At 46.9% G+C, this 26,434-nt stretch overlaps 1 protein-coding gene across 5 annotated transcripts in view; it reads left to right on the top strand.

The window, feature by feature from the left end:
- The window catches only part of FHL1 (four and a half LIM domains 1), a 66,274-nt gene that overhangs the window by 35,905 nt on the left and 3,935 nt on the right, over positions 1-26,434 (top strand). For 4 of the 5 annotated variants that reach the window (XM_083595472.1, XM_083595473.1, XM_083595474.1 and 1 more), the window contains 4 exons: positions 12,717-12,898; positions 19,350-19,524; positions 23,738-23,907; positions 25,840-26,026. In XM_083595472.1, coding sequence (XP_083451598.1) covers positions 12,743-12,898; positions 19,350-19,524; positions 23,738-23,907; positions 25,840-26,026 — 688 coding nt within the window. In that variant the 5' untranslated portion in view covers positions 12,717-12,742. Of the gene's footprint in view, positions 1-2,547; positions 2,758-12,716; positions 12,899-19,349; positions 19,525-23,737; positions 23,908-25,839; positions 26,027-26,434 lie in introns of those variants that run through there. The other variant, XM_083595471.1, reaches the window with a different exon arrangement.

Genomic DNA, 26,434 nt, shown 5'->3' with positions numbered 1-26,434 from the left:
AAACTGGGAGCTGGGGGCCCTGTAATACAGTGCTTCGGCTGCTTCCTCCTGGGCAGTGTCCAGAAAGTGGGGGGGGACCCCTGGGCTCTCACTTGTGGGGTGCCTCTTTCCCCATGCTTTTAAACATCTATATGAAGCTTCTGGGAGAGAACATCAGGGGGGGTTGGGCTGGGCTGGGGGTTCATCAGTATGCGGATGATACCCAGCTCTACCTCTCTTTTAAATCAGAACCAGTGAAGGCGGTGAAGGTCCTGTGTGAGTGTCCGAGATGGTTGGAGGATGGATGGCGGCTAACAGATTGAGGTTGAATCCTGACAAGACAGAAGTACTGTTATTGGGGGACAGGGGAGAGGCTGGTGTGGAGGACTCCCTGGTCCTGAACAGGGTAACTGTCCCTGAAGGACCAGCTGCGCAGCCTGGGGGTGATCTTGGACCCAAGGAGGCACAGGTCCATTCTGTGTCCAGCGCAGCTCCATCTGGGACGCAGGATGAGACCCTACCTGCCCAGAGTGGCGCATGCTCTGGTTATCTCCCGCTTGGACTACTGCCATGCACTCTACATGGGTCTGCCTTGGAAGGTGACCCAAAAACTGCAACTAATCCAGAATGCGGCAGCCAGACTGGGGACTGGGACCGCTAAGACCATATAACACCAGTCTTGAGAGACCTGCACTGGCTCCCCGTACGTTTCCGAGCCCAATTCAAAGTGTATTAAGAGGATGCTGGCGAGGCAGGCTGAACCTTTCTGTAAACAAGGATTTCATTCTTCCCAAAAGGAAACCTTCCTCTGTGGGTCAATTTGAAGAGGATGCCAGTGAGGTTGAACCTTTCTGTAAATTAAAATCTTACTGAGACCATAAAACACCAGTCCTGAGAGACCTGCATTGGCTCCCAGGACGTTTCCAAGCACAATTCAAAGTGTTGGTGCTGACCTTGAAAGCCCTCAATGGGCTCAGCCCAGTAGACCTGAAGGAGCGGCTAACAGATTGAGGTTGAATCCTGGCAAGACAGAAATACTGTTTTGGGGGGACAGGGGGTGGGTTGGTGTGGGGGACTCCCTAGTCCTGGATGGGACAACTCTGCCCCTGAAGGGCCAGCTGCGCAGGTCCATTCTGTGTCCTGGGCAGCTCCATCTGGGACGCAGGCGGAGACCGCCCCCCTGCCCGCCACCTGCCTGGCCAGAGTGGTCAGGATCCAACCTCAACCTGTTAGCCACCATCCATCCTCCAACTGTCACAAATGATCCTTTCCATAGAGGTCATAATACGTGGTCCTTAGTCCTCAATCTCATATACATAACTTCAGATCCTATGGGTAACATCATATTATGCTTTTTTCCTTCTTCTACTTTATCAGCAATTTCCCATCTTTGCCTAATCTCTTGTCTTCTCTTCTCTCCTTTTTGGCTTTGTGCCTTCATTTATCCCTGATTTTGCTGCTGCGCCTGGGCCTGTGTATAAGCTACCTCGAAAGGGAGCAGGGCACATTTAGGATACCAGCTGTAATGATAATTTGCAGCACCTAAAATTTGCAGACGCCTCTGATATTGAGAAGCAGGCAAGCAAGCTGAATGCCTTGGGACACTCACAGTTTCAGATATTAAGGTTGCAAAGAGGTTTAGTTTATATAGTTAGTTTATATAGTTTATACTGTCAGCCCATGGGTAGGTAACCTAAGGCCTGGGGGCCGGATGCGGCCCCATCGTCTTCTCAATTCAGCTTGCGGATGGTCCGGGAATCAGCGTGTTTTTACATGAGTAGAATGTGTGCTTTGATTTAAAATGCATCTCTGGGTTATTTGTGGGACATAGGAATGTGTTCATTTCCCCCCCCAAAATCTAGTTCGCCCCCCCCCCACAAGGTCTGAGGAACAGGGGGCCAGCTCATGGCTGAAAAAGTTTGCTGACCCCTGAGTTAGTTTATACAGTTAGTTTATACATGTTACATTTGTTGGAAGCAGGACTCTAAGAAAGAGTCCCATCCTGTGAATAAAACAGTATTTAAACAGCATTCAAGATCCTTGACATCAGGCTTCCTCAGCCTCAGCCCTCCAGATTTTTATGGCCTACAACTCCCAAGATCCCACTAGCAGGACCAGTGGTCAGGGATGATAGGAATTGTAGTTTCAAAACATCTGGAGGGCTGAGGTTGAGGAAGTCTGCTCTACATAAGAAATCAAACAACAAACGTTTAATTTCACAATATAACACAACCACTTCCAGATACTAACAGAGGACTCACAGAAGCTCAGAAGTGAAGTTGCCTGATGATGCTCAGCCTGAACCATAATAATAATAATAATAATAATAATAATAATAATAATAATAATTTATCATTTCTGCCCCGCCCATCTGGCTGGCTCTCCCCAGCCGCTCTGAGCTGCTTCCAACAAAAGATTAAAAAGACAGCCGTTTAAAATTTCCTGAAATTATGCACCCCCCCCAGAGGGCTCAGATTCCTACAGGGGCTACTCAGCATTTTGGACGTTTTCAGAGACTGAAGTAGCTGGGCAGGTATTTATATCCTGTTGACGGTGCCCTATTCTTCTCCCCTGAGATCACCTAAAATGGTAAATGTTTTCCGTGGGATGAGGGCCACCAGTCCTGGGCAAAGGGGTGTGGACATCTCTTGGTGCCCCCCCCATATTAATAGCCTTCCTGAACTCTCAAACCGGGAGAGCTCTTACCAGCCGAGCTCCTAAAGTAGGGCTAGTTGGGAATTGGTCTTCGCTGAAGGATGGCTTATCACAGGCACGCAGGTAACCCTCCTCTGCGCCCCAAATATATATATGGCATTTCATTGTCTTTTGTGCTTCGGGCAAGAGATCTGGCTGGCTGGCTTGCTCATCCAACAGGATTTCGCTGTGCTGGAAATTCTTCCTTTGAGCCTTGGGGTGTGTGTGTGCTTTCTAACAAATAAGGAGACCCTCTGTGCGATGATATTCCTTCCAGGGTGGGCAGTAGGGTGGTTCATAAAAAACTTTTTTTTTGAAAATGCCTTCTCCAAAAGTCTTATCTTAACCACACTAGGGATCTCTGAAATTTCGTGCTTATCAGTTAATATCTTGACCCTCCTCCACAAAAATAGCTGTTTACTTGCCCATTTTCCTATATCGTGAAGGCTGAAATGTCAATTCAGTGGAGCAGGGTCAAGATATTAACTGATATGCTTGAAATTTCAGAAATAGCTATATAATCCCTAGTGTAGTAAGATAAAACCTTTGGAGAAGGCATTTAAAAAAAAAAAGTTTTTGTGAACCGCCCTAGTGGGTGGAGGTTCTGCTAACTGCTGCAAGAAGGATCCTTGCACAAACATTTCCTTTGCTTTACTTTCATGCTGTGGGTGTCTGTTAGTCTTTCTGTCCTGTTTTCCCCTGAAACTTTCCAAACCCTTCAGTATTGCAAGAGCCTGGTAGAGATGCTCGTGGGGAGGGGTCTTCTTCTCCTTCATCTTTGGCAATCCCTCGTAGCTGAGTCAGATCTTCCATAAACAAGGTTTTAACAATGAGTCCATAAGTGACTGTGGAGGTCAATTCTGGATCCACAGTGGGGACATTGGTTTCTGAGTGGGAGTTGATCACAAGTGTTTCTTCCTCTTCGCCCGTTTCTCCCTCGCATCCTGAGTTTGAGTGTCTTCCAAGCCCAGGACGCCTTTGGTCAAGGCTGTTCTCCAACTGGAGCTCTCGCAGCCCAGTGCTTCCCAGTTGTCAGTGTTTATACTACATTTTTAAAAAATTGCCTTGAGATCTTTCAACCTCTTTTGTGGACCACTGGCGTTACGCTTTCCATTTTTAAGTTCAGAAGAGAGTCATTTCTTTGGAAGGAGATACACAACATGACTGGTCCAAAGTTGATGTTGAAGGATCATTGCTTCAACACTGGCGATCTTTGCTTCTTCCAGTACGCTGGCATTAGTTCGCCTGTCTTCCCAAGTGATATGTAAAAATTTCTGGAGACCCTGTTGACAGAATCTTTTGAGAAGCTGGAGATGGTGTGGATAAGCAAGTATAAGAGCTGGTAAAGGGCAATTAAGCAGAATATCACTAACTTCATTTTAATATTCTGTTGGAAGCCGCCCAGAGTGGCTGGGGAAACCCAGCCAGATGGGTGGGGTATAAATAATAAATTTTTATTTTTATTTTTATACTATAGCTCATGGATTGGACCCTAAACAACTGCCAGATCCTTTTAGCAGGAGACAGGACACAGATAAGCTTCAGGGACAGCATTGTCCCTGCTTAGACTCTCCATTAAACTCCTTGGCCGCCATTCTTTTAAATTTTGTTGTTGTTTAGTCGTGTCTGCCTCTTCGTGATCCCCTGGACCAGAGTATGCCAGGCACTCCTGTCTTCCACTGCCTCCCGCAGTTTGGTCAAACTCATGTTGGTAGCTTCGAGAACACTGTCCCACCATCTCGTCCTCTGTCGTCCCCTTCTCCTTGTGCCCTCCATCTTTCCCAACATCAGGGGCTTTCCAGGGAGTCTTCTCTTCTCATGAGGTGGCCAAAGTCTTGGAGCCTCAGCTTCAGGATCTGTCCTTCCAGTGAGCACTCAGGGCTGATTTCCTTCAGAATGGATAGGTTTGATCTTCTTGCAGTCCATGGGACTTTCTAGAGTCTCCTCCAGCACCAGAATTCAAAAGCATCAATTCTTCGGCGATCAGCCTTCTTTATGGTCCAGCTCTCACTTCCATACATCACTACTGGGAAAAGCAGAGCTTTAACTATACGGACCTTTGTTGGCAAGGTGATGTCTCTACTTTTTAAGATGCTGTCTAGGTTTGTCATCACTTTTCTCCCAAGAAGCAGGCGTCTTTTAATTTCGTGGCTGCTGTCACCATCTGCAGTGATCATTTATATCATTTAGGTGTAGACAAATTAGACTATTTGCTTTACTAAAACCTGAAGAGTGAAGTTTTGGATAGACCATTTGAGTCCAGGCGCTCTTGGGACAATCTTGCAGCACTAGGGATATTAGACTGGGGGGATTTGAGTATAGGTGAAGCCAGAAGTTAAATGTCCTGTGCCAGATTCATAATTCTACTGAAGGGAGATTGGCCTCTAGGCGCAATGATGCCTTTGGGACACAGGGTGGACAGAAAAAAATTGCCTTAGAAACTTTGCATGCAGGAAAGCTCCAAGCTAGACCCCTGGGACCACCACTTTAAAACACCTGAGGTCGCAGGTGAATCGAAAACCCCCGAGACCTGCTGCCTTTCTGAGTATGGCACTTGGTGGACAAATATCCTGACCTGGAACCAAGTGGCTTCCTAGGGTGATGTTATTGGGTCCATATTACAGATCAGGTAGATTGAGGCAGAGGGCGAGAGAAAGGGTGTTAACTTCTCTTACGGAAATGACAGGTGCCCCCCACATCTTTAAAGTTGTTAAATGTTACAAATTTTATGCCTGAATGTATCATTTTGACTTGACAGCTCAGCAGTGGCGTAGCGTGGGGGGTGCAGGGGGGCGGGCCGCACCGGGCGCAACATCTGGGGTTAGGGCAAATCCATGGGTTAGGGGGCGCAAATCCACGGGTTAGGGGGCGCAAATTACTTGCCTTGCCCCGGGTGCTGACAACCGACGCTACGCCACTGCAGCTCAGGGAAGATGCCCAGCTTTAAAAAATCATATAACATCAACTCCTTTGCCAGTTTCCTCCATTTCAACGCTATTTTGCCCTTGGAAAAAGGACTCTTTCCCCTGCCACCTCCCCAAGCCTGGGGACATGTATACACACCTCCTACCCCAGGAAATGCCAGAGGTGACAATTGCTGAGCTGATTGTTGGCCAAGGGAAGCCAAATCTCATCACCAAACTTGTCTCAGGCTCCAGACATGCAAAGAAAGTTCTATTGTACTTTTGGGTGGTTGGTACTTGAGACATGTTTGCCTGTGCTAATCTTATACTTGGGTGTTGCCTTGACATATCTGTCTATGCTAATCTTGTGTAACCCTCCCCTTTCTGCCGGTTTTAGTGGTGTAGCAATGAAGTATCGATGATGCTGTGTGAACTGTTTAAAAAGTCAATGTCGCCCCAATGCTCAGGGTTCTTACTGCCGTTTGAACCTGTCACATAACAATAAAGGATCAAAGTCTACTGACTGCTGTTTTGCTCCAAATTACTTGCCTGGAATTTCCTTCTTTTACTGACCACATGGACCCATGGGGGACTTGCTCCCCAACAAACTGGGCTGTTGAGTAGAGTCTCATCCCAGAATTTTCTTTAACACTTGCTTGGCAGGGCTCACAGCTTAGCCCCTTGTCTCTGTCTTCCATAAGCACTTTGGTGCTCATTCACCCTAGCTGTGCTCCTGCACTGTAGGACTGGCATTTGCTGTTCATGCTTCAATCTCACTTTGCCTGCTGACGGACGGACGGAGGCTGCAGAAATCGTTTCGCGTCTATCCAGAGACATTAGCGAATCCCCCCAAAAAAGCTCTTTGCTTATCAGTTTCCACTCCCTCCTGTTTGTTGAATGTGCTCCACAAACTGTTGCCACGACACAAAATACTTGGTATAGAGCTGGACCAAATCCAGGTAATTGAGTGAAAGGGCAAGCGACTCATGAAACAATGGGGTCATGGGCCTATATTTAGATTGGAGGGCGGGCGGGTGGGGTACGTGCCAGAGAGAACATTGCAGAAACAAGTTAGCCATGAACACATTGGTTTTCCTTGGCTGTCCTTAGGAGGAGGTGCTCTGTGAGGCCCCACTGCTTGCTTACTTCTCTTGTTCTGAGCTTGTGCACCTGAACCTGTAGCTGTGAGAGCTTCAGAGAGGAATGCGTCAGATCTGGGTCTCTGTCCCGATCTAACCCTGTTTGAAATAAATAAAAAAATAAAAAAATTGTCCAGTAGCACCTTAGAGACCAACTAAGTTTGTTCTTGGTCGAAGCTTTCGTGTGCAGGCGCCCTTCTTTAGATACAGTGAAACAGAAGACCCCAGACCTGATATGTAGTGGGAGGGTGGGGTGGGGTATTTCTCAGAAGGGTAGTAGGAGATGGGTGATTTTCTGGTTCCCAAAAGGAAACCTTCCTCTGCTTGTCCATATTGAGAGGATGCCAGCAAAGCTGAACCTTTTCCTAAAAAAGGATTACAGACCTGTGCCTCCATGACTGACATCTTCTTAATACTTGTAGTCAATAATAATAACACTTGGCTGTTGTGTGCAGGCAGACTTCTTCAGATACACTGAAGCGGAAGTCCCCAGACCCTGATATATAGTGGGAGGAGAAGTACCCTGACCCTGATATATAGAGGGAGGGGAATTCCCTGACCCTGATATTTAGAGGGAAGGGAGTCCCCAGACCCTGATATATAGAGGGAGGGGAGTCCGCGGACCCTGATATATAGAGGGAGGGGAGTCCCCGGACCCTGATATATAGAGGGAGGGGAATTCCCGGACCCTGATATTTAGAGGGAGGGGAGTCCACGGACCCTGATATATAGAGGGAGGGGAGTCCCCGGACCCTGATATTTAGAGGGAGGGGAGTCCCCGGACCCTGATATTTAGAGGGAGGGGAGTCCCCGGACCCTGATATATAGAGGGAGGGGAGTCCCCGGACCCTGATATATAGTGGGAGGAGAAGTACCCAGACCCTGATATATAGAGGGAGGGGAGTCCCCGGACCCTGATATATAGAGGGGGGGAGTCCCCGGACCCTGATATATAGAGGGAGGGGAGTCCCCGGACCCTGATATATAGAGGGAGGAGAAGTCCCCAGACCCTGATATATAGAGGGAGGGGAGTCCCCGGACCCTGATATATAGAGGGAGGAGAAGTCCCCAGACCCTGATATATAGAGGGAGGGGAGTCCCCAGACCCTGATATATAGAGGGAGGGGGTCCCCAGACCCTGATATATATAGGGAGGGGAGTCCCCAGACCCTGATATATAGAGGGAGGGGAGTCCCCAGACCCTGATATATAGAGAGAGGGAAGTCCCCGGACCCTGATATATAGAGGGAGGGAAGTCCCCAGACCCTGATATATAGAGGGAGGGTGGGGCGGGGGTTTTCTCTGAAGAGTAGTAGGACTCAATGGGTATGGTTAACCTGTTGGCGACTGTGAACAACTGCAATTAGTCCTGCAGAAAAAAGCAGGGGTGCCAAAAATAGCCAGGTCTCTCCATATTTTTCAGCTGGGTGATAAGTTGCAATTCAGCCACTTCTCTTTCAAGTCTCTATCTGAAATTCTTTTGTAATAATACAGCTGCTTGGAGGTCCTGTATTCAACGTCCCAGAAGATGGAAGCATTCTACTTTTGGCTTCTCTGCCTTGCAATTCCCGATGTCGGAGTGATGCCCATTTATCCTCTTGCACAGGGTTTGGCCTGTTGGTCCAATAGAGAGCACTGCTGGCATTTGATGGCATTTGATGGCATTTGATGGCATTTGATGGCATTTGATGGCATTTGATGGCATACACAACGTTCGAAGATGAGCCATTCAATAGGCCTGAGATGGGATGTTTGGCATTGTTGGGTCCAGCGATGGTGTCGTCTGGGTGTGAGTGGCAGCAAAGTTGGCACCTGGGTTTATTGCAGGGTCTGGTACCTGTGTCCGAGTTAAGGTATGATTGTGGGTGAGGAGTTGTTGTCGCCGTCTAGGAAGGTTGCAAATCTCTGAGGCGTTGAACTGTTTTAACTTGGGAGCTGTATGTGATCGCTAGTGGCATTCTGTTATTTTCTCTTTGGGGTCTGTCTCGCAGCAAGCGCTCTCTGGCAATCTGTCTCACTTTGTCGATCTGTTGTTGAACTTTGAATTCCAAAACACCTGAATCTAGGATCTAAGGCTGTTTGAAAGAAGACCAACATCCAAAGCAATTCTGGCCAAGAATGTGAACTGCTGGGGAAACCCTGGGAGTTTGTCTGTCTCCTGTATTCTGTCTCTTGATGGATGAGGTGGCAGCTGGCCTGATGAATGGGAGACAGGTCGAGGTTAACATAGCTGGAAGTTTTGGCAAGTCGGAGGGGAGACAGTGTCCCAGCCATTGAAGCAATGTGTTCCTTTGTGGATTAGGAAGCAAAGCCATCCGGCTCTGCAAAGAGCAGCTTGGTCACGTCATGTTATTTTAAAAATGCCATTGCTCCTTTTCCCCTTATGGGGTACCCAAAAGCCCGTCTAGAGTCCTTAAGTGGGTTCACTATCAGTAGGAGAAAAATTGTTGTTGTTGAGTTGTTTAGTCATGTCCGCCTCTTCGTGATCCCACAGACCAGAGCACGCCAGGCCCTCCTGTCTTCCACTGCCTCCCGCAGTTTGGTCAAACTCATGCTGGTAGCTTCGAGAACACTGTCCCACCATCTCGTCCTCTGTCGTCCCCTTCTCCTTGTGCCCTCCATCTTTCCCAACATCAGGGTCTTTTCCAGGGAGTCTTCTCTTCTCACGAGGTGGCCAAAGTATTGGAGCCACAGCTTCAGGATCTGTCCTTCCAGTGAGCACTCAGGGCTGATTTCCTTAAGAATGGATAGGTTTGATCTTCTTGCAGTTCATGGGATTCTCAAGAGTCTCCTCCAGCACCATAATGCAAAAGCATCAATTCTTTGGTGATCAGCCTTCTTTATGGTCCAGCTCTCACTTCCATACATCACTACTGGGAAAACCATAGCTTTAACTATACGGACCTTTGTTGGCAAGGTGGTGTCTCTGCTTTCTGAGATGCTGCCTAGTTTTGTCATCACTTTTCTCCCGAGAAGCAGGCATCTTTTGATTTTGTGACTGCTGTCACCATCTGTCATATTTTGGGGGACTCAAATGGGGGCCCCTTTTTAAACATTTTTTAAAGTAAAAAAAAATCTAGTCTTATACACAGAAAAGTACAGTACCTTGGCAATGGATTATTTGGATCCTGAACAACCAGGAGTTCTTAGCAAGAGATGGAAAAGTCCACGGACAAACAAAACTGTTTGCTTTATGCGGCTGCACAGAGCTGGCCAAGGAGCAGCATAGTTTGGATTTTTCAAGCCTTTTTCCATGTTTTGGAGGAGAGAAGGCTTGACTTAATTCCAGGCAGCCTCCCAGGCCCCGCACTGGATCTCAAATGCCATCTTTCAGAATGTGGGGTTTCAAAGATCTTTTCCCGTGTCTGAGAGGTCCTCCTAGCTGGTTTTTTTAAACTTTGGTTTCCTGGTCTCTGTTGTGATGGTCTCCTTGTCGAGAATCACCCAGTTAGGCGCTTATTGATCTGTGTAACTTTGGGAAATGTCAATCTCATTTCCTACCTGAGCAGTTCTCTTTCCACAAGGGCCAACATTGATGTTGAAATCGAGCATTGCCTGAGCTCTGCAAGTGCAGCTTTCTCCCAATTGAAGGGCAGAGTGTTTGAGGACCGGGACATTCGCAGGGAAACCCAAATTTGCTGTGGTACTACCAACCTGACTGTCTGCTTGTGAAACACAGACCACTTATCAACGCCGTCTCCAACTCCTCGAAAGATTCCATCAACGGGGTCTTGAAAAAGTTTGGGAAGACACAGGAGAACTAATGCCAGAGTACTAGAAGAAGCAAAGATTGCCAGTGTCAAAGTGACAATTCTTCAACATCAACTTCTTGAATCCTGACAAGACAAAAGTATTATTTTGGGGGGACAGGGGGTGGGTGGGTGTGAGTGAGGGACTCCCTGGTCCTGAATGGGGCAACTGTGCCCCTTAAGGATGAGGTGTGCAGCCTAGGGGTGATCTTGGACCCAAGGAGGTGCAGGTCCATTCTGTGTCCAGGGCAGCTCCATCTGGGATGCAGGATGAGACCCTCCCTGCCCAGAGCAGTGCATGCTCTGGTTATCTCCCGCTTGGACTCCTGCCACACACTCTACGTGGGGCTACCTTTGAAGGTGACCCGGAAACTGCAACTAATCCAGAATGCGGCGACTGGGAGCAGCCACCAAGACCACATAACATCAGTCTTGAAAGACTTAGGGATGTTTCCAGGCCCAATTCAAAGCGTATTAAGAGGATTCCAGCAAGGCTGAAACTTACTGTTTTAAGGTAAAGGGACGGTATCCGCAATATACAAAATACTACTCCAAAATCCCACAAACCCCCAAGACGCAATCAAAAAACAATGGGAGAATGACATAGGCTATGAGATTAACCCCACTCAATGGACCAGAATGTGGTCTAAACCCCCCTTTAAATCCATATCAACGAAAAGAAAAGAACTCACTCTGAAACTCACCTACAGGTGGTACCTAACACCAAGAAAACTAGCGCTAATACGCCCAGGAACCTCATCAAAATGCTGGAGAGGGTGCACCTCCACAGGCGCCCAGAGTGGCTGGGGAGGCCCAGCCAGATGGGCGGGGTATAAATAATAAATTATTATTATTATTATTATTATTATACCTCCACATGTGGTGGGAGTGCCCCAAAATCCAACTATTCTGGACAACAGCCACACGAGAAATATGTAAAATAACTAAGCAAGTATTAGACATCACCCCAGAATTGGCCCTACTAAACATCTTGCAAGACAACAATGCCCATTTACACCACAAAGAACTCATAACCCACCTACTTTCAGCAGCCAGAAACACCATAACCAGACACTGGAGAGACCTGTCAGGAGTAAGCATGGACCAATGGTACCAAATAGTATGGGAAACAGCCCTACTAGAAAAATTAACTAATAAACTGAAACTGACACGGGGACAAACAGAAGAAGACGCCTTTACGTATGACTCCCCTTTATCACATACACAGCCCAACAAGACAATGACAATAATCCACCAACAGCATACAAATCAATATGGCTAACCTGATCCAAAATACCCACCCACCTCACTCACACACAAAAACAAAGATCACCACAGCCAATCACAAACAAACAATCACACCCTTGGGCAACCCCAACCTCTCTCATCACCAAAGAAGCACAAGTGAACAGCAGAGAACCGGCACGAGTAACGCTGACACGAAACCCATTAAGCAAAATAGAAACATCGCCACCCACCACCCACCCCCACCCACCTTCCCCCCTCCACCCCTTTTCCCCCCACTAATGTCTCAACAAATGAAACTGATTTGTAAAAATGTTACATGGAAAAAATATGAGAGACATTACACATACTTCTGTAAAACAAGAAAATCTTTAATAATAATAATAAATTAACTTACTGTTTTTAAAAAAGGGATTTTATTCTTGTCAAAAGGAAACCTTCCTCTGCGGGTCAATGTGAAGAGGATGCCAGTAAGGTTGAACCTTTCTGTAAAATAAAGTCTTACCGAGACCATAAAACACCAGTCCTGAGAGACCTGCATTGGCTCCCAGGACGTTTCCAAGCACAATTCAAAGTGTTGGTGCTGACCTTTAAATCCCTCAATGGCCTTGGCCCAGTAGACCTGAAGGAGTGCCTCCACCCCGGACGCCAGGGTCCCTCTCCGGCAAGAAGCGGTTACAGGGAACCAGGCAGGGGGCCTTCTTGGTGGTGTCACCCTCCCTGTGGAGCGCCATCCTGTCAGATGTTAAAGGAATAAACAACTGTATGACATTTAGAAGACATCTGAAGGCAGCCCTGCTTAGGGAAGCTGAATGACTTGTTTTAATGTATTTTTAATCTATGTCTGAAGCCCCACAGAGTGGGGATGCCTGTCCAATACCATGTTCTGAGCTGCAGATGCTTTTCCCGTTTGCCATGCACCAACCATCCCCGCCGCCTTTGCCCTAAATATATTATTATTATTATTATTATTATTATTATTATTATTATTATTATTATTATTACAGGGCCTACCAGCTACACGGTGGGCACCATGTCGGAGCGCTTTGACTGCCACTATTGCCGGGACAACTTGCACGGGAAGAAATATGTGCAGAAGGAAGGCCGCCACTGCTGCATCAAGTGCTTCGAGAAGTTCTGCGCAAACACCTGTGCTGAGTGCAAGAAGCCCATCGGGGCCGATTCCAAGGTGGTTATTTTAACAGTTTGCTTGTTTACTGAATGGATATTTCCATCCCACGCTCCCTGCCCCAAGAAATGTGGGGATGTTCAGGGAGGCAGGAGAGGACCCATTGTTTAATAGAGGCATAGGCAAACTTGGCCCTCCAGCTGTTTGGGGACTACAACTCCCATGATCCTTAGCTAGGACTCCCCTGTGTGAGTGCCTGAGCGCCCCACTCCTGCCACTCACCACCTGGCCCAGGGCAGGGCCTGACAGGCCTCATAAGGAAAGTTGCTGCTGCTGCTGCTGGCCAGGAAGACTCGGAGCAGTGCAGTGTTCTTTTTAAAATGTTTTAAAATTCTATTATTTCCCTTTTGAATTTTTTTTGTGGGGGGTGGGGGTAGGATGGATGTTTGGTTGGTTTGGGAATTTGTTTTGATTTTGATGTGTTTGTAATTTTTACAGTTTTTTGTTTGTATTGTTTTATTGTGTTTTGTTTTAAAGGTTTTATTTTGTACTTAAGGGCTGCCGGGGAGTGGGTCCCAGCCAACAGATTGGCTGGGGCAGGTTCCACAGGGCGGGTATGCACTGGGACAACCGATCTCGGTGATCACGGGTAGGAGGAGGAGTTATGCTAAGACCAGACCATGTCATTACTGAGGAGGCAGGCTTAGTCGTTGTTTGAGGACTATCCCTGCCTCCAGGTCTGGTCTTGTCCGGACAGATACTGGAATCAGCAAGGGATAACCACTCAACCTGAAGGTGCTGCTGTGCAATGCCAGGTCAATGATCCATAAGACCACTGTCATCCATGACTTGATCATGGATGGAGGACTTGACCTGGTCTGTGTAACAGAGACTTGGTTGAATGATGCAGATGGGCCTGTCCTTGCCGCTGCTTGTCCACCAGGTTTCTCTTACACGCAGCAACCCAGGCCTTGTGGGCAGGGAGGGGGGTTGCAGTGATTTTTAGGAAGTCACTAGTTTGCACCAGGCGTCCTATTGGGAAGACCCAGTTCTCTGAGTGCATGTTCTGGAAGTTGGGCAATAGGGGCAGTACAGGATTCCTTTTGGTGTACTGACCTCCCCGCTGCACCAAGGATGCCCTGCCCAAGCTGCTTCAGGTCGTGGCAGATGTTCTCCTGGAGACACCTGGTTTGGTTGTCCTAGGGGATTTTAACATCCATGCCAACAGGACCTTACAAGGGGCCGCTCGGGACTTCATGGAAAGCATGGCCTCCACGGGGCTGTCCCTGAATAAGTCTGGCCCAACTCATAGCCGCGGACATGCCTTGGTGTTCACCTCTATGGATGTTGGTGATCTGACACTAAGTAAAAGTGAAACGAAAGAAGTGCCATGGTCAGATCACTTCCTGGTACAACTGGACTTCTCCGCGACCCTTCCTCTCTGCAGGGAGGTGGGACCGATTCGGATGGTCCGCCCCCACCACTTAATGGATCCAAATGGTTTCCAGAGAGTGGTAGGGGATGCTTTATCCCATGTGGATGGCCTTTCAGCTGATTCCCTGGTGGCCCGCTGGAATGCGGAGTTAACCAGGGCTATTGACTATTTGGCTCCGAAGTGCCCTTTCTGATTGCATGGAGCCCGGACAGCCCCGTGGTTTTCCACGGACCTGAGGGCAATGAAACAATCACTGAGACGGCTAGAGCACCGGCGGCGGATAACTCGTTCTGAATCTGACCGGACACGGGTTAAAGCTCAATGTTGAGCCTACCAAGTGGCGGTAGGACGGCAAAGAAGACTTTATTCACCGCCTCTATTGCATCTGCAGAAAACAGCAGCAGGAGACTTTTTCAGGTGGTTCGCAATTTAGCGGAACCACCTGCAACATCGGGGCCCAGTATGGGCCACATGATCTCCTGTAATGATTTTGCAAAGCTTTTTGGAAATAAAGTAGCTCAGATTCGGGAAGAGGTAGACTCCACTGTGGGAGCAGGGCTGGGGCGGGAGAGTGCTAGAGTCCTGTCTAGTCAAGCTGCGTGGGATCAATTCCAATCTGTTACCTCCAAGGATGTGGACAGGCTGCTTGGATGAGTGAAACCAACCACCTGTCTCCTTGATCCTTGCCCATCCTGGCTTATAAAAGCTAGCCAGGAAGTGCTGGGCGATGGGCTTTGCGAGGTGGTGAATGCTTCTCTCTGTGAGGGAGCCTTCCCAGACCCACTGAAAGAGGCGGTTATCAAACTGCTTCTTAAAAAACCATATTTAGATGCGGCCAATATGGCCAACTATCGCCCAGTTTCAAATCTTCCATTCTTGGGCAAGGTGATTGAGCTGAACAACTCCAGGCACGCCTTGAAGAAGCGGACCATTTGGATCCCTTCCAGTCGGGATTCAGGCCTCATCATGGGACTGAAACTGCCTTGGTCGCACTGGTTGATGATCTCCGGAGGGCTAGGAACAAAGGTGAGAGCTGTTTCCTAGTTCTGCTGGATCTCTCAGCGGCTTTTGATACCATTGACCATAACATCCTCCTGGACCGTCTAGAGGGGCTGGGAGCTGGGGGCACTGTTATACAGTGGTTATGCTCCTTTCTCCTGGACCGTGTTCAGAAAGTGGTGGTGGGGGATGAGTGTTCAGAGCCCTGGGCTCTCACTTGTGGGGTGCCTCAGGGTTCTGTCCTCTCCCCCAGGGCCAGGTGAACTGCATCCAAGAGTATTAAAAGAACTGGCAGATGTGATTTCAGAACCACTGGCAGTCATCTTTGAGAATTCCTGGAGAACAGGCGAAGTCCCGGCAGACTGGAGGAGGGCAAATGTTGTCCCTATTTTCAAAAAGGGGAAAAGAGAGGACCCAAATAATTACCGCCCAGTCAGTCTGACATCAATACCAGGGAAGATTCTGGAGCAGATCATTAAGCAAACAGTCTGTGAGCACCTAGAAAGGAATGCTGTGATCACCAATAGTCAGCATGGATTTCTGAAAAATAAGTCATGTCAGACGAACCTGATCTCGTTTTTTGACAGAATTACAAGCCTGGTAGATGAAGGGAACGCAGTGGATGTAGCCTACCTTGATTTCAGCAAGGCATTTGACAAGGTGCCCCATGATATTCTTGTAAAGAAGCTGGTAAAATGCGGTCTTGACTATGCTACCACTCAGTGGATTTGTAACTGGCTGACTGACCGAACCCAAAGGGTGCTCATCAATGGTTCCTCTTCATCCTGGAGAAGAGTGACTAGTGGGGTGCCACAGGGTTCTGTCTTGGGCCCGGTCTTATTCAACATCTTTATCAACGACTTGGATGATGGACTCAAGGGAATCCTGATCAAATTTGCAGATGACACCAAACTGGGAGGGGTGGCTAACACCCCAGAGGACAGGATCACACTTCAAAACGACCTTGACAGATTAGAGAACTGGGCCAAAACAAACAAGATGAATTTTAACAGGGAGAAATGTAAAGTATTGCACTTGGGCAAAAAAAATGAGAGGCACAAATACAAGATGGGTGACACCTGGCTTGAGAGCAGTACATGTGAAAAGGATCTAGGAGTCTTGGTTGACCACAAACTTGACATGAGCCAACAGTGTGACGCGGCAGCTAAAAAAGCCAATGCAATTCTGGGCTGCATCAATAGGAGTATAGCATCTAGATCAAGGGAAGTAATAGTGCCACTGTATTCTGCTCTGGTCAGACCTCACCTGGAGTACTGTGTCCAGTTCTGGGCACCACAGTTCAAGAAGGACTCTGACAAACTGGAACGTGTCCAGAGGAGGGCAACCAAAATGGTCAAAGGCCTGGAAATGATGCCTTATGAGGAACGGCTAAGGGAGCTGGGCATGTTTAGCCTGGAGAAGAGGAGGTTAAGGGGTGATATGATAGCCATGTTCAAATATATAAAAGGATGTCACATAGAGGAGGGAGAAAGGTTGTTTTCTGCTGCTCCAGAGAAGCGGACACGGAGCAATGGATCCAAACTACAAGAAAGAAGATTCCACCTAAACATTAGGAAGAACTTCCTGACAGTAAGAGCTGTTCGACAGTGGAATTTGCTGCCAAGGAGTGTGGTGGAGTCTCCTTCTTTGGAGGTCTTTAAGCAGAGGCTTGACAACCATATGTCAGGAGTGCTCTGATGGTGTTTCCTGCTTGGCAGGGGGTTGGACTCGATGGCCCTTGTGGTCTCTTCCAACTCTATGATTCTATGATTCTATGAGATCATCAGGGGGTTTGGGCTGGGTGTTCATCAGTATGCAGATGATACCCAGCTCTACCTCTCTTTCAAATCGGAACCAGTGAAGGCGGTGAAGGTCCTGTGTGAGTGTCTGGAGGCGATTGGAGGATGGATGGCGGCTAACAGATTGAGGTTGAATCCTGACAAGACAGAAGTACTGTTTTGGGGGGACAGGAGACGGGCGGGTGTGGAGGACTCCCTGGTTCTGAATGGGGTAACTGTCCAGAGTGGTGCATGCTCTGGTTATCTCTCGCTTGGACTACTGCAATGCGCTCTATGCAAAGCGCACCTTTGAAGGTGACCCGGAAACTACAACTAATCCAGAATGCGGCAGCTAGACTGGTGACTGGGAGCGGCCGCCGAGACCATATAACACCGGTCTTGAAAGACTTACACTGGCTCCCAGTATGTTTCCAAGCACAGTTCAAAGTGTTGGTGCTGACCTTTAAAGCCCTAAACGGCCTCGGTCCAGTATACCTGAAGGAGTGTCTCCACCTCCATTGTTCTCCCCGGACAGTGAGATCCAGCGCCGAGGGCCTTCTGGCGGTTCCCTCCCTGTGAGGTTACAGGGAACCAGATAGAGGGCCTTCTCGGTAGTGGCACCCGCCCTGTGGAACGCCCTCCCATCTGATGTCAAGGAAATAACTATCTCACTTTTAAAGGACATCTGAAGGCAGCCCTGTTTAGGGAAGCTGTTAATGTTTAATAGGTTACTGTATTTTAGTGTTTTGTTGGAAGCCTCCCAGAGTGGCTGGGGAAGCCCAGCCAGATGGGTGGGGTATAAATATATTATTATTATTATTATTATTATTATTATTATTATTATTATTATTACTACTACTACTACTACTACTAGCAGGAGCAGTGGTCAGGGATGATGGGAATTGTAGTCCCAAAACAGCACACATGAAAAACTTTAAACAAATCCTTATTTCCTGATGAATAGCCTTTGGATTCTGGACACATGGTCAGCAGACCCTGGGCACCTTCCACTGGACATTCAATGGAATGGCTTTCGCCCCACCATCAAGCTAACAAGGAACCAATCTATGCAATAAATACATTGTCTGGACACTACTATAAAAAGACAGGATGGGCGCATAGACACCACCTGAGGCCGGAAACCAAACAACTGGCAAACATATCTACATGCTTCTGGCCACCATCCCAAACATACCAAACAATCCATTGTATATAGCCAGGCTCTGTTCCAACTCTACAGTCAGGGATGCTCCCCTAAGATATCTGCAGCAAACCTTTTTGGAACTAAAATATCCGCCTGATGGAAAAAATAAAAAATAAAAAAGGTATCTGAAGAAGTGTGCCTGCACACAAAAGCTTCTACCCAGGACAAACCCAGGCCTCTAAGGTGCTAATTTTCTAATTTATTTCGACTATGCCAGAAATAAATATATATTTTTACATATTTATTTTTTCATTATGAATTATGATTATGATTATCTTTTATATATTTCTTCCTAACTTGCGCTAGCAAGTCCCTTTGCCAAGCAGAGTGCATCCCCCTTTTGAACGCATAGCGGTTGGCTCAAGACTAGCTTCTCACTCGCCATCTACCGGTAGATCCCCGACCGATCCTGGTAGATTGCGGGATTCTTATCGTGTACAAAAAGTTACGGGGGGGAGCTTAAAAAATCTCTGTGCAATCCCCCCCCCCCCCGCAAAAAAGCTCAACAACTTTGGGCAATATACCCACTCCACGCACGCTCCCCCTCCCTCCAATGACAACGGGTAGATCACTGCCAGTTTTTTTATACGGGTCTCTTGGGAGTTGGGACATGCCTGAATATGACACGGCCTCCTCGTGACTGTTATCCCCCCCCCACCCCCATAAAGAGCGATGGAAAAAATTGGACCGGGAACTGCCGGATAAGAACCAATAGATGGCAGCATTGGAGAGCCTTGCTAAAAAAACAACACATGAACATGCAAAATTTACCTGGCCGGTTTCTCTAGTTATACGCTCTTGCCTTTAAAAGGGAAACAGTGGAAATCATCGAGTAGACGGAGGGGAAACGTTCAGAGAAATTGGAACAGAAGCTCAATAAGCTAAGGCTGTCAGATAGATAGAGATAGATAGATAGATAGATAGATAGATAGATAGATAGATAGATAGATAGATAGATGGTTGATAGATTAAATAGATAGATGATAGATTGATCAGGACCAGGGAGTCCCCCCACCTGTCCCCCCCACAACAGGACTTCGGTGTTGTCAGGATTCAGCCTCAATTCTGCTGCCTTCCCCTCCTCCCTCCCTCCAGGAGCTGCATTTCAAGAACCGCTACTGGCACGAGAACTGCTTCCGCTGCTTCAAGTGCTCCACGTCTCTGGTCAACGAGCCCTTCATGCTGAAGGAGCACAACAAAGTGTGGTGCAACAAGTGCACCATGGATCAGGCCCCCCACTGCAAGGGCTGCCAGAAGCCCATCGTGGCAGGTAGGACTCCCCTCAGCTGCCTTGCACCCCTTTGCTTCTTGCCCCACTCGACTATGGAGCCTTGTCATGGGGCGGCCAGCAGGCTTATGGAACATTTCTTTTACCAAAATACTTACGTAACACGAATTCATTTTTAATGTTGCGCACAAAACCAGAGCTGTCTTGCGCATACAAGTTGCCAGGGTGCAAAGACCCGTCCAGCGCCATAATAATCATAATCATAATCATAATCATAATTTATTATTTATACCCCACCCATCTGGCTGAGTTTCCCCAGCCACTCCGGGCGGCTCCCAATTGAGTGTTAAAAACAATACAGCATTAAATATTAAAAACTTCTCTAAACAGGGCTGCCTTCAGATGCCTTCTAAAAGTCAGATAGCTGCTTATTGCCTTGACATCTGCTGGGAGGGTGTTCCACAGGGTGGGCACCACCACCAAGGCGGCCCTCTGCCTGGATCCTTGTAACCTCACTTCTCGCAGGGAGGGAACCGCCAAAAGGATCTTGGGAGAGGGACCCCAGTGTCCGGGGGGAGGTGCTCCTTCAGGGATACTGGGCTGAGGCCGTTTAGGGCTTTCAAGGTCAGCATCTACCCTTTGAATTGTGCCTGGAAATGTCCCAGGAGGAATGTAGGTCTTTCAGAACCGGAGTTATGTGGTCTTGGCAGCCGCTCCCAGTCCCCAGTCTGGCTGCCGCATTTTGGATTAGTTGTAGTCACCTTCAAAGGTAGCCTCATGTAGAGCGCATTGCAGTAGTCCAAGCGGGAGATAACTAGAGCATGCACCACTCTTGCAAGACAGTCTGTGGGCAGGAAGGGTCTCAGCCTGCGTACCAGATGGAGCTGATAAACAGCTGCCCTGGACACAGAATTGACCTGCGCCTCCATGGACAGCTGTGACTCCAAAATGACTTCCAGGCTGTGCACCTGGTCCTTCAGGGGCACAGTTACCCCATTCGGGACCAGGGAGTCCCTCACACCCACCCGCCCCCTGTCCCCCAAAAACAGTACTTCTGTCTTGTCAGGATTCAACCTCAATCTGTTAGCCACCATCCATCCTCCAACCTCCTCCAGACACTCACACAGGACCTTCACTGCCTTCACTGGTTCATATTTGAAAGAGAGGTTGTATCTCTGCATACTGATGAACACCCAGCCCAAATCCCCTGATGATCTCTCCCAGCGGCTGCATGTAGATATTGAAAAGCATGGGGGAGAGGACGGAACCCTGAGGCACCCCACAAATGAGAGCCCAGGGGTCTGAACACTCATCCACCACCACATTCTGGACAAAATATACTTTAGCCCTTCACATCTGCGCCGCCTGGGTGCAAAGACCAGCCCAGTGCACTCCAAATTTTGCACGCATGGTGCCACGGAGAATGACAAGTGCCGCTGTTGAGTTGGACAGGCGCCGATATTGTGAATGAGAAGCGCCGCTGTGGGCGCACCACATCTTTGGTAAATGAGCGCACAAAATTGAAAGTCCTTGAGTGAAACAGTGGGTCTACATTTTGGGAATACCTAGGTATAGATGTCTATTTTTTCCTAGCTCTGGCATAGGCAAACTCGGCCCACCAGATGTTTGGGGAGTACAACTCCCATCCTCCCTGACTACTGGTCCTGTTAGCTAGGGATGATGGGAGTTGTAGTCCCAAAACATCTGGAGGGCTGAGTTTGCCAATGCCTGTTCTAGCTTGATCAAAATTACCACATTTCCCCATGTATAAGACTAGGTTCCCCCCCTTAAAAATAATGTCAAAAATGAGATGGCGTCTTATACTAGGATCCATCTACCCCACCCCACCCCGTTTTCTTCAATCTGAGTCCCCCCCAAATAGGGGACATCTTATGCATGGGGCCGTCTTATAGATGGGGAAATATGGTATTTATTCTTTCATAACAGGTAGAGGCAGCTCTTAACAAATCCAAACTGCAAGAACCATATAAATAATCAAAACCAGAAATCAGGTAGCTATTGTGGAAATAGGTATTCTTCATTGTCTGTTGGAATAGAGGAGTTTTCAGCCAGTATTTAAAAGTGGAAACAGAGGATTCCCACTGAATATAGCAGAATATAGCAGAATATTCTGCAATAATGGTTAAGTTTCCTTTTCATTGTCAAACAAACATTCAGGCATCATTGCTTGTTGAAAGTGGAGTTGCAAACTGTTTCCCGGCTTTCTGGTTGACATGGGATTTTTGACCTGGAAGAGCACGCATGCTTTATGCCAGCCCCACCCCACTATAATCCATGTACTATAGTCCAAGAGATTCATTATTCTTATTTTTTATTTTCATCTTTATTTCATTTCATTGTATTGCAGAATCTAGTGTCAATTATGACATTGATAAAAATCCCCGTTTCCTCTCTCATTCTGTTTCTGTGACTTCCCTCTGCCACATGGCAGCCTTTCATACATTTTGAACTTGTCATTGTGTGTGTGTGTGTGTGTGTGTGTGTGTGTGTCATAATAAATAACAAGATGAAAAAATCTTTAATAATTCCAGTGGCACCTTAAAGATCAACTAAATATAAGCTTTCAAGGTATGAGGTTTGGTGTGTAATACACACTCCGTCTGATACTCTGACAACACGACATCCTTTAATACATTTTGAACTTGTCATTGTATCTGAAGAAGTGTGCATACATGCAAAAGCTTATACCTAAAACTACTCAGTTGGTCTCTAAGGTGCTGCTTTTTATTCTTTTGGAAGAATTCTTTGAAAGACTTTCTTAGATCATATCACTTTTTGGAAGACTTGATTCTTTTAAGGAAGTTTTTAGATTTTTAAGAAAAGTCTTTTGAACTATCTTTTTAAAGAATGGTTTTGGTATATTTTGACGATGGCAGACCAACATGCCTACCTACTTGAATCTGTTAGAAATATGGGCAGTTCATAAAAAACCTTTTTCTTAAAATGCCTGTTCCAAAGGTCTTATCTTACTACACTAGGGGCTATATAGTTATCTCTGAAATTTCATGCATATCAGTTAATATCTTGACCCTGCTCTGCTGAATTGACATTTCAGCCTTCACGACATAGGAAAACGGCCAAGTAAACAGCTATTTTCATGGAGGAGGGTCAAGATATTAACTGATATGCATGAAATTTCAGCTATAGCTATATAATCCCTAGTGTGGTAAGATAAGACCTTGGGAGCAGGCATTTTCAAAATAGAGTTTTTTTATAAACCGTCCTATTGAACACCCAATGCTTTTCAGTGGAGCAGGGTCAATATATTAACTGATATGCATAAAATTTCAGATATATCTATATAATTCCTAGTGTAGTAAGACCAGACTTTTTTATGAATCACCCTAATATATATTAGTTACTTTGGCCCCCAGGACAATCTGACAATAATTTTCCCACTCCTTTACGAAGTTAGCCCACGCATATCAATCCATTTGTTTTGGATCAATGTTTGGTCATTCTTCCAAACTAGTTCCGTTCCTTCTGAAGTTTCGGTTCGAATGGAGATCTCATGGTTGCGGTCATTTTAGCCAACTCTATGAATTCACATAATTTGTTTAGCCAACTTGATGAGTTCACACAATTTGTTTAACCAATCTTCTACTGAGGGGATGTTGTCCCCTTTCCAATTTTAGAGTCCAAGAGATTTAGACCACTGTGTTTCATCACTGCGAGAGGTGAGGTTACAGGGAACCAGGCAGAGAGCCTTCTTGGTGGTGGCACCCACCCTTCAGATGTCAAGGAAATAATCAACTATCCTGCTTTTAAAAGACATCTGAAGGCAGCCCTGTTGAGGGAAAATTTTTAATGTTTGATGCTGTATTGCAGGGACGTCCAACTCTCAAGAGATTGCGATCTACTCCCAGTATAAAAAAACTGGCAGTGATCTACCCCCTTTTTTGGGGGGGGTTCAGTTCAAAGTTGTTCCTATCCCTAACCCTTATCCCTAACTCCTATTTCTAGCCCCTATCCTTAACCCCTATTCCTATCCCTAACCCCTATCCCTAATCTTGCATTTTTAGTAATTGACTGGGAGCCACCCAGAGTGGCTGGGGAAACCCATCCGGATGGGTGGGCTATAAGTAATAAAATAATAATAATAATAATAATAATAATAATAATAATAATAATAATAATAGCTTTCAGCTTGCCATTCGCGAATCACAATTTTCTCAGTGCCACAAATTGCATAAATCTGGCAGTGAGCGCCATCTCTTTCCCTCCCTCTTTGCAGGCGACCAGAATGTGGAATACAAGAAGACTGTCTGGCACAAGGAGTGCTTCACCTGCAGCCAGTGCAAGCAGGTGATTGGCACCGCCAGCTTCTTCCCCAAGGACGACGAGATTTATTGCACCTCCTGCCATGAGCAGAAATTTGCCAAGACCTGTGTGAAGTGCAAGCAGGTAAGTTGTGCCGACCCACCCTCCCCCAGCTTATCTGGATCCCATTTGGATCCCGGCTTTCCCCCAAAGGGCTTGGAGCTGCGCTCATTATCAGAGTTTCCTCCGCCAGTTCGGAAGGTGCGCCAAAAGGCACTTATGCCGACCAATGCACCCACTCTTCTTTCACCACGGCCTCTCTTGGTGCAGTTCTTAACGGAGGACATATGGTGGAGATAAGGTCAGGGTCAAGGGACTCCTGGAAGGTTCAGTCCAGTCCAAGGCGGTCATGGGGTTGCAGCACTCATAGGGGTTAAAGTTAGGGATAGGGATAGCAGGCATGTCCAACAGGTAAATCATGATCTACCAGTAGATCACTGGACATTTGTGGTAGATCACTGGCTCTCCCTAAAGAAGCTCAACAAGGTCAAAATCTTTGCTGTGCACCCCCAAAAAGGGGTAGATCACTGCCAGTTTTTTACTGTGAGTGGGTCGCAGTCTCTTGGGAGTTGGCCGCCCTAGGTATAGGGGTTAGGGATGTCCAAAGTCTGTTTTGGGGGCCTAATCTGGCCCACCAGTGGATTTAATCTGGCCCCTGTGGCAGTATAGGTCCTGGGGTAAAATCCTAAAAAAAGCTTAACAACTCTGGTTGGCCCTCTGGCCCTTTTGATTTAAATCACTCATCATTAAGGCTTGATTAAAAACCTTTTTTTCAGAAAGCTTCAACCTTGCTGGCATCCTCCTAATATTGACAACCAGAGGAAAGTTTCATTTTTGGAATCAAAAATTCTCAGAGGAGTTTTTACAGTTAAATAAAATATGACTGATTTGGTTCTACTATGAGAAATACATTGACAGATAATGATGAAATTATAGTGAGGTTTCATAAGTTAACTGCTTCTATTTGGACAACTTTTCTGCTGTATTTGATTGGAAGGAGAAAAAACATTTCCTTCATAACAATTTAAACCATTTATTTCACTAAAGCAGTAATGTGATAGCATATGGATCCACGTTTGTTAACTGATGTGCTTAAACTTTTTTTCTTTTTTCTTTTTTAAACCCAACAGACTGAGTTTTAGCACTTAAAAACAAATCCTTATTTCCTGACGAATAGCCTTTGGACTATGATGTAATTTCAATAGAAAACCTTTAGAAAGATTTTTATTCCCAAAGCATTTCATTTTAAAAATCCTGATTTGAATAATAATAAAAATCCCATTTAAATCAAAATAAAGAGTTTGTGGGTTTTTTAAAGTCATAATTGAAAAAATCAGAATAATAATTCATAAAGAAAACAGTTTATAAGAAGTAAACAAGGAGGCCATGTACAGGATAAAGGAAGTCTTTTATTCTGACGTTTTATGTTATGTTTATTTTATGTTACGTTCATGTCTAATGGTAGTGGATTTGTTGATTTGAGTTGTGGTGAATTTATGTTGTACAATGTACAGTGGTACCTTGGTTTACAACCATAATCCGTTCCAGAGGTCCGTCTGTAAACCAAAACAGGTTGGAACTTGAGGCACGCTTTTGCCAATGGTGCCTCCCCCCAAAAATTGTTTGTTATCCCCCCCAAAGGGGGGGAAGGGCTGTAATCCAAAAAAAGGTTGCAATCCAGGATAAGCACTTCCGGGTTTGATATGTTTGTAATCCAGAACGTCTGCAAACCAAGACGTCTGCAAACCAAGGTACCACCATAAATAAAATTTAAATTAAATGAAAATTTTTAATACAAATGGTCGTCAAATTAATTCAAATGAAACCCCCCCATCCAAATATAATATATATATATATTAAATCATTTAAAAAATCATTGTCCACCCTGCTTTAAACAGAAGAGAGAACAGAAGAGAGAAAGCTTCCACAGGTGACACAGGGTTCGGGGCGGCTGGGACGAATGGTTCCCCAGGAGTCGAAGCAGCGCTTGACCTCTGACTTCCTTCCTCACGCCAGGCCATCACCTGTGGAGGGGTCGCCTACCAGGAGCAACCGTACCACTCCGAGTGCTTTGTGTGTGCCACCTGCTCCAAGAAACTGGGAGGGCAGCGCTTCACAGCTGTGGAGGATCAATTCTACTGTGTCGATTGCTACAAGTCCTTTGTGGCCAAGAAATGCAGCGGTTGCAAGAACCCCATCACAGGTGGGTCAGTAATGGGTCCGGGACAGGTGCCTGGAGGTGGAGGATGGGTGGCGCCTAACAGGTTGAGGTTGGATCCTGGCAAGGCAGCAGTCCTGTTGTGGGTGGGCGGGTGTGGGGGACTCCCTGGTCCTGAATGAGGCAACTGTGCCCCTGAAGGACCAGCTGCACAGCCTGGGGGTGATCTTGGACCCAAGGAGGCACAGGTCCATTCTGTGTCCAGGGCAGCTCCATCTGGGACGCAGGATGAGACCCCTCTCTGCCCAGAGCGGTGCATGCTCTGGTTATCTCCCGCTTGGACTACTGCAGTGGCAGCCCAACTCAGCCCTCCAGCTGTTTGGGGACTACAACGCCCATCGTCCCTGACTGCTGGTCCTGTGAGCTAGGGACAATGGGAGTTGTAGCCCCCAA

Source organism: Podarcis filfolensis (genome assembly GCF_964270895.1).
Source record: "Podarcis filfolensis genome assembly, chromosome: Z".
NCBI lineage: Eukaryota > Metazoa > Chordata > Lepidosauria > Squamata > Lacertidae > Podarcis > Podarcis filfolensis.
Note: the sequence above shows the minus strand (reverse complement) of the source record. Positions and strands in the feature narration are given on the sequence as shown.